The following is an 8795-nucleotide window of genomic DNA, read 5'->3' as shown; positions in this document are numbered from 1 at the left end:
TATATCGATTTTTGATAGAATCTTGATGACTTTCTTTTCTTTCTACCTTGAACTGTTGCCATTTGATATGGTAAGGATTGACCCCTTTTTGCCTTAGAATAGGGAGCATTCTTAGTGATGTCTTGGTAATATACAAATTGGGGAGAATGAAATAAAGGTGTACATTGGTGAGGATATATCAAAAGATAGTGCTCAAGGGGTATATATATTTATAATAATAATAAAAAAAAAAAAAAAAAAGAGAAAGAAAGAAAAGAATTCTGTGACCCTTGAGCAAGTAATGAATAATGTGGTAAACTTGGTTGTTTAGGTTGTGATAATTGAATTTGAATGCTCTCTTAGGTTTTGACATTTTCGATTCAATGGCCGTGAGATATGAGACACTTCCTTGTTAACCAAGCCAAGCTACAACCCGAAAGTCCTTAGTGATTCATGCTTATATACTTTTTATATATCTTATGCTTAGATGAGTTTATAATTAATTCGGTATGTTTGCGTCATTGTCTGGTGAGTGTTAGGATCCTCCATTTTTGTTCTCTCAGTAGAGAAATACGTAGGTGTGATTCATTCTTGAACTTCTTTTGCTTTGTGGAATTTCTGACATAGAATTTGTATATAGGATTAGCATTGTTATCATGGTACTTTGATGAAAACTGGTAAGGATTGATCTTTGTGTACTTTTGGAATTTGAACCATTCAATTGTTCTTGTTTCTACCTTGTTGTTTCATTTGTGATATTTTGTGTTCCCGGTAATTTATCATTGTTTTGTTTGAGGACAAACAAGAGTTTAAGTTGGGGAGAGTTGTTAGGTGCCAATTGTGTTTATATTTAGTTTAATTAATGGCACCTTTCGACCGTTTTTATCGGATATTCGTACAATTCCCTGAAGTTTTAGATAATTATTTATAGTTTATAATATTAAGCTTTCATTTTATGTTAATATGTGTTTTAGTTATGATTTTGTAGGTTTTAGCCAATTTTGGGGAAGTTTGGAGCTTGTTTTGAGCTTTGCAAGAGAGTGCCTGGCAGAAGTAAGCGCGCGTCGCGCGGAGATGTGGGCGCGTCGCGCCCTGGGCAAGATATTTTGGAGCTTCAAAGCAGAGAGTTGCGCGCGTCACGCGCATGGGCGGTTTAAATTTCTTAAGTGTATTGGCGCGAAGCGCGCTGGAGGGCGCGACGCGCCCTGGACAGAATTCAGAAATGCTATATAAAGGGGTTTTCAGATATTTTGTGTTGGTTGGTTGATCTTGAGAGCTAAAGAACACTTGTGCACTGTAGCAAACAAAGAATCGAAGATTGGAAGCTTTGATCGTCGATTAATCGCCTTTGATGCTTGTTGATCTTCATCCTTTACTTCTTGAGCAAGCTACCATTTTCATGGATAGCTAAATCTCTTTTGTATCAAGATAAGATGTAATCTTCCTAGCCTTTTGTAGGTTTTTCTTGTGAATATATGTGTATGAACAAGTGATGATCAATATAGATGGTTTAGTTTGTTTATTAAAGCTTTTTCTTTGGTATAAGTGTTTGAGACATCAATATTTGTATCTAGATCTAACTTTATCATCTATCAAACTATAAATTGCAGACATGGATTTAGCGTTTGATGTTTACTTAGTATCGGTTTTAAAACGTTATTTGTATTGTTTAAACGGTGGAGAAATCGTCGGTTAAACAATACGGTAAATCTAACTATATCGTTGCGGACACGGACGATATAGGCGTCGATACGTAATTATGTTGATCGTTACCATGTTCATATACGTATATTTATAAGGAGACATACAAATTTAGGTCGATGAAATCGAATCTTGATACATTTTCTTTAACTTAGAACTTTCATTAATTTACTCTTTGCTACTAAAAGAATTGAATGACCTTTTGCAAACCCAAATTTAAAGTAACATTAACTCAAGACAAAATAGGCTATAGAACGGCGGTGATATCGCAATAATCCCTGTGGATACGATAATAACGAAAAGTACACCACAATACTCTTTCAACAGGGAGGCACCACCTGAGGATGCGAAACGCGGTAATACCACTCTAAATATCCATCAACCGTCTCATGAGGGTATCCCACTGGCCGTGTATCTCTAATCACATCTGTCACGCTCTAGACATAGGCAATCCACTCCACAGCAATCTCATCATTGCTGAGCGTATCAGCAGGAGGTGCAGGCGGAATATACTGACAATAACCAAACTTCCGAAGACACCTGTCAGGTAAGTATGGCACATGTAACTCACCCCAAACGAGAAAACCTCTGTACAGAGATAGCTCGTTAAAAGCTCGATGAGGTCTATGATCCTCAAATGGGCGCCATATGACATCTATAGGTGTCAGCTCGTCCAATATCGGTCTATACGCATCCACCTTGATGGCTCCTTGCCTGTAGGACCATCTCATCACCCGTGGAAGCCCAAGGTTCTCAGATGGCCGCCAATTTTCCCCTTTCCTTCCTAGTGTAGGAAAGTACTCATGTATCCAACACTGTTAACAATATAAATAATATATATATATATATATTAAATAATATAAATAATAATATATGAATTAACATACAATTAATTAAAAATAACTTAAATACCTGAATCAGGGTAGGATATCCACCGAGATGCTTGCAACTAAACATAGATGCATCACCAAGGTGGCGATAAAGAGTGACCAGGGCAGCAGATGCCCAACTGTAGTGACTGAGCCCACGTAGGTCTCTAAATAGTGGCAAATACCGGGCCTCAACCAAAGTAAATGTCTTATCTGCAAAAATGGTAGAACCTACCAACATCATCAAATATGCCCTGGTCGCGAAGGCCCAACTACCAGCAGCACGGTACTCCACAAATCTGTCGTACAACCACTGCAGTGAGTAATAAGCTCCCCTGCATGAACGCACATGCTCATCCATGGCACGTCTACCCACTCCCAATAACTCGCAGTCAAGTTCAACCGCCACCTCCTCTGTGACGTGCTCATTAGGATACCAGAACATACCCCCAATAGGCAAATGCAGCAGGCAGGCAACATCATCCAATGTAATCGTCATCTCACCAAATGGCATGTGAAATGACGATGTCTCAACATGCCACCTCTCCACAAATTCTGACACGAGGTTAACATCTATCTTGGTCAGGCTAGTTCTCTGAAGAGAAGCCAGACCTGACTCACTCACAATAGCCTCAATCTCTGGTGGGAGGTTCATAGGCACTCTTTCCTGGAGCTTCGTCCCATGTCCTGCGACTTTAAGCTCCTTTTTAGGACCTCTTTCCTGAAAATTAATAAAGAAATCACATTATATTATATAATAAAAAATTATTTTTAAAATAAATAAATTAATTTAACTTAATTAATTAATTTTACTTACATGTCCGTACCATAAACGGCGAGCAACATGGTCTTGGTAACGAACAAGTAAAGATCGATCTGATGGTCCACCAGGATATTCAACTGGCTGCGGTGGCTCCGGTGGTGGCTGTGTTGGCTCTTGAGGTGGGTTAGAGGGACCAGCTTCGTCGCGGCGGCGGCGGGTATGTGGCCTCCCGTCAAGTCCTAATGTACGCATTTTCCTGAAAAAAAAATTAAAAAAAAAATTAAAAAAAAACCAAACCGGAACAGTTCCAAAAAGGGTTCCGGTTTGTAACTGAGCTAAACCGGAACAGTTCTCAAAAGGCTTCCGGTGGGGATGAAAACGAACCGGAACAACTTTCAAAAGCGTTCCGGTATGCAAGGCAACAAACCGAAAGAGTCTCAAAATGGGTTCCGGTTTGAAATCGAATGCACCAGAACATATTCCAAAAGCGTTCCGGGAAGAATTTTGCAAATCGAACCACTTACCAAATGTGTTCCGGTTTGGTGATTTTGTGAACCGGAAGAGTCTTCAGAAGGGTTCCGGAGTGTATTTCGTGGAGAGAAGGGAGAGTGTTTGTTCACAATCAGTAAAAAGTTGAAAATGAATTTTTTTTTACCTATTTATACGAGGGTAATTTCGTCCAAAAAATTTGATTTTAGGTGTAGAAGGACAATTGTAGGGGTAGGAAGGAAATTTTTCAAGAATTTCACTGGTTCTAATACTAAGCCCAATTCGTTTCCGTTTGAAAAAGCCCATTTTCTAAAAAAAAAATTAATTCAGACACTAGCGTGCCCTTGTATCATGTTCTAATTGCAGTCTCACTGAACTCAACTGCCAGAGCAAAAACTGGCCGGCAAAACGAGAAGCTCGCCGGGAAACTCAACCGGAGTTAGTCATCCTCCGTCAGAACCCGTGATAAACTCCGTCTTCCAGGTTTTCATTTTTAATTTTTTTTTCTTCTGATTTCACTTCCCATTTCTTGTTGCACTCGAGGATGCGATTCCAGCACCATCTGCGGCCGCAATAGCCGTCTCTGCAAAATGCAACGCACTGAGATTCAGTGCTATACCGGCGCTATTGATAACCTAATTTTATATATGCAGTTCAAGAGAATTCATTTTGATTTTATCTGTTTCATAAATGCAATTGATCTGATATTTTCAAGGTTTTACGCAGAGACTAGGATCAATCTGAATGGGTTATATTCACTATGGTAGACACGGTCTTAGGAATATATTTAGGTTTACAAGTGCGACTAATGTGTTCAGAAACTCCATAAGACAACCTTTGGAGTGTGCAGGCTCTAGTACTACATTACCCTCATGTTCCCGTCTTCACGGCAAGGTTCTCTATTCCACTTCTTCTGATGCCAGAATAGTGCAGGACCTTCTTGCTCAAGTGGAGAGGGATAGGATGAGAGAGAAAAATGATAGAAAAAGGGCTGGTTTAGACACTGCCGACATTGATGCAGAGGTTGAGGAGGATTACATGGGCGTATCCTCCATCATTGAAAAACTTGAAAAGGGGAAGCTCAAGGAAACCACTGAGTTGAACCGATTCGAAGAGCAAACTGATTCGGATAGTGATGATGAAGACGTTGATGCTTATCAGAAGAAGTTTGAAGATTTTGAAAAGAAGTTCAAGAGGCATGAAGAAATGATTCAGAGTTTCACTGATGCTGATACGCTTGATGATGCTTTTAAATGGATGCAAAAAATTGATAAGTTTGAGGAGAAACATTTTAAGCTTAGTTTGGAATATAGGGTTATTGGGGAGCTCATGAATCGCCTCAAAGTCGTAACTGAGCAAAAGGATAGGTTTATTTTGCAGCAGAAGCTTAACAGGGCTTTGAGATTGGTGCAATGGAAGGAAGCTTATGATCCAGATAACCCTGCCAATTACGGTCTCATTCAACATGAACAGGTGGGGCCTAACGTGGATACCTTGCAACAATCTGGATTTGAAAAGGAGAATAAACCTGCACAAGGAGATGAAGATGCTGCAGCTGCTGACAGCGACAGTGAAGAAGAGTTTGATGATATGAAAGAAAAAGACAACATAATACTGGCCAAACTTGATGTTATTGACAAGAAACTCGAGGAGAAGCTAGCAGAACTCGAGTATACGTTTGGAAGGAAGGGTAAAGCTCTCGAGGAAGAAATTAGAGATCTTGCAGAGGAGAGAAACGAGTTAACTGAGAAGAAAAGAAGACCTCTTTTCCGGAAGGTAGTTTCGCACTTGCCTAATTTTCTGATTGTGTGTTAATATTTTGGACCGTATCATTATTTACCTTATTACGTATCATACTATTACTCAGCTTATTTTACATAAAGTAAGGCTCTTGTAAAATAAACGTGTCTCGACAGTATGGAAGTAGGGATGTATCAGTCCTTGAGTTTTAGTAGGTTAAAATCACAATTCATTTTAAATGAATTGAAGGGTGGATATACTGTCACCTTTAGAGAAAAACTCAGTAAGAGATTTGCTCTTTTTATATCTGACCTACAATCTTCCGGCAAAACTTTTGTTAGTGCCTTTTGAAAACTTTTTTTGGGGAAATTTGTCATTTTAGTCTTGCATTTTTTTGTAAGCTAATGTTCCATATGTGGTGCATTTTTGTAAGCTAATGTTCTCGTATTATTATTATTTTTGCTTTAATTGAAGCTCACCTACCATTTTTACTTCTTTTTTTTTTTGTTTTTTTTGTTTTTTTAACTTTTATGGTTGTTGTATACTTTTCCAGGGTTTTGATGTAAAATTGATAGATGTGAACCGAACTTGTAAAGTTACAAAGGTAAACTACAAATTTATCTTCCTTCTATGTTTTTCCCAATTGCTCTCATGTGTTCTTATGTTGGTTCAAATCTCTTGATTTAGGGAGGACAAGTTGTCAAGTACACTGCTATGTTAGCATGTGGCAACTATAATGGTGTTGTTGGTTTTGCAAAAGCCAAAGGCCCTGCAGTTCCGGTTGCCCTCCAAAAGGTACTAACAATATCTTATTAGGTCTTTCAAGTCATCCTGGTTTGGAACTGTATTATTTTTTTCAATCGTTCTGTGTTCAGTTTAGAATTTTTTTTATTTCATTACCCACCATAAAATATATGGATCTATTTTTGCTTCATTTCCTAATAGTTGCTAGCTTATTATATTACCGATTCATGTTTTTTCTGAGATTTTTATTGGCTGTTATACCGAGGACTGTTTCCTTGGCCGATGCTATGATGTTAGATTGATGTAGGTTATGGTCCGAAATGTTCAATAGAAAACATCTGCATTATGATTCTTTCCACAAAACCTTATTCATGCTTTATGCATTGCACACCAATTTCTTCAAACTTTTTCTGTTTCAACAAGCTCGAAACCAAATCATTTAATATATCTTGTCCATTATTATGAACTGTATCTTAAATATTTCCGCTTTTTATTTTTCATAACTCTTGAGTTGCAAAAGTTGTATTAACTGGTTTTCTGACAGGTATTTTACTAGTGTAATATAATAAATTTATCCAAAATGAGTTGACTGAGTTTTTGAATCACCAAGTGGGTTTACTTTCCCATAATCTGAAATCCAATCTTTAGTAATAATGTTTTAAATTTTGTGTATTCTCGAGTATTGGCTTTTAAAATCATTGCCAAAACATTTAGTTTGAGCAATGTTTTATCTTAAAATAAACTCATGTGCACTATGTTTAATGCAGTTTGATGTTTTCAGAATTTTGAATTTTAATAGCATGTTGAACTACTGGTTTATTTCACCATCAGGCATATGAGAAGTGCTTTCAGAATTTGCATTATGTAGAGCGACATGAGGAGCACACAATTGCACATGCAATACAAACATCTTATAAAAAGACCAAGGTAGTCTCAACTCCTCATCCGTCTTCTAGTAGCAATTCTCCCTTTTATATCATAAAGTTTCTGTCTGCTATGAAAAAAGAAAAGAAAATCTAGTTATTTTGTTTTACTTGTTTTAAATGAGTAACAAATGAAGTTATACTGCCTGTATTATTTATCATGTATGTCTTATACTTGTTATCTGCATTATTCAATAGGTGTATCTCTGGCCTGCTTCCACTGCAACTGGCATGAAAGCTGGTAGAATAGTCCAAACCATACTGCATTTAGGTGGTTTTAAGAACGTTAAGTCAAAGGTAACAGACTGACCAAAAAGGATGAAGATGATATCATGATACTGCAATTTTAGTGTTTGCTCTAATTTTTATTATCGTCACAGGTTGTTGGTTCAAGAAATCCTCATAATACAGTTAAGGCTGTCTTCAAAGCGCTTAATGCGGTTAGTAACCCATCTTTGCCCATGTTGCTAGCAAGCATTTCAATTAACTTATTATCTGTGACATTTTATTTGACACTGCTTGTTTGCTCCAGATTGAAACGCCAAGGGATGTCCAAGAGAAGTTTGGCCGAACTGTGGTTGAGAAGTATTTATTGTGATGTGCTGAGTTTATTGCTTCTGGTTGTTTTTCATTGAATATATTTTTGTCTTTTCCATGTCTACTTGTCGAGAAGAATTGCTAGACAGTTTCTCGAATGCATTTGCTTGTGAACATTAGGTATGGAGTTTTGCCAATACTTTTCATTCATTAATGCAAAGGGAACAGTAGTTTAGGAACACTCTCTTTGCTTTATGCAGAAGGAACAATAATATGTGAAAATGCATAATGTCATATGTTCTAAAATGAAGGGGTTATCCTTGATAATTTGATTTTACGCTGCTTTGAGTAATTGGAGTAGGTTTCCACAAGAGTGATGCATTTGGTATGTTGGAAGTCCTCTGGTACAGTGTTCCTGTTATTTAGTACCCTTGGTGGGAAGTTTTAGGCTAGGTAAAATGAAAATATAGGTGACCAGTATATTGAAATGAATTTAAATTGTGAGAAATTATTCTTTACTGATTGCTTTAAGAAGGGAAATTCTATCTATTGCTACTAGACAAAAAAATCTATTTAATTAAAAGTAGTATGGGCTCTTGTTTTGTTTTTTTTTTTAAATTGTGTAAAAAAAATTTATAAAGAAATTTTTCATAAAAGCTTTAAATGAAAATTTGATTTTAATAGTAATTCTTAAAATGTTATTTTAACTGTTCCATCATTTTATTAGATATCAAAATTTCAAAAAAGCACTTAATTTTGAAGCTATTTTAAATAGATTTTTATAAAAATCATTTTTGAAATACAACTTTTTAAAAAAACTGCGATTTTGATTTTTTTTTTATTATTAATAATGTATGTTTATGTTATAGGATGTCAAAATTAATGTTTTAATTTTAAAAAATGAATATAAATTTTTTTGTAATTTTTAAAAAAACAATTTTATAAAATCTATTTTTAAAAATACAAAAAAAATAATTATTTTTTAAAGCTGAAATAAACTGACCATATATCTGCAATTAATTAATTTAGTATTCATTCTAATATTTGATA

General features: G+C 36.2%; 2 protein-coding genes across 3 annotated transcripts; one reads left to right on the top strand and one right to left on the bottom strand.

The window, feature by feature from the left end:
- Positions 1-2117: 2117 nt before the first annotated feature.
- On the bottom strand, positions 2118-4107 carry LOC131605634 (protein MAIN-LIKE 1-like). The gene is made up of 4 exons (XM_058877969.1): positions 3968-4107; positions 3367-3568; positions 2593-3270; positions 2118-2495 (listed from the first exon to the last, which is right to left on the bottom strand). The coding sequence occupies exons 1-4, from the start codon at positions 4105-4107 to the stop codon at positions 2118-2120; spliced, it is 1398 nt and encodes a 465-aa protein (XP_058733952.1).
- An 18-nt stretch (positions 4108-4125) lies between these two features.
- Positions 4126-8072, top strand: LOC131602858 (uncharacterized). Of its 2 annotated transcripts, none has more exons than XM_058875078.1 (8): positions 4126-4284; positions 4528-5577; positions 6095-6145; positions 6229-6336; positions 7117-7212; positions 7407-7505; positions 7589-7648; positions 7741-8072. In XM_058875078.1, exons 2-8 carry the CDS (start codon positions 4546-4548, stop codon positions 7804-7806), a joined length of 1512 nt encoding a protein of 503 aa, XP_058731061.1. In that variant the 5' UTR covers positions 4126-4284; positions 4528-4545; the 3' UTR covers positions 7807-8072. The 2 variants fall into 2 exon arrangements, with proteins under 2 accessions (XP_058731061.1, XP_058731062.1); XM_058875079.1 differs by having other exon boundaries at positions 4139-4284; positions 4517-5577.
- Positions 8073-8795: the final 723 nt, after the last annotated feature.

The sequence above is a fragment of the Vicia villosa genome, linkage group LG5 (genome assembly GCF_029867415.1).
Source record: "Vicia villosa cultivar HV-30 ecotype Madison, WI linkage group LG5, Vvil1.0, whole genome shotgun sequence".
Taxonomy (NCBI): domain Eukaryota; kingdom Viridiplantae; phylum Streptophyta; class Magnoliopsida; order Fabales; family Fabaceae; genus Vicia; species Vicia villosa.
Note: the sequence above shows the minus strand (reverse complement) of the source record. Positions and strands in the feature narration are given on the sequence as shown.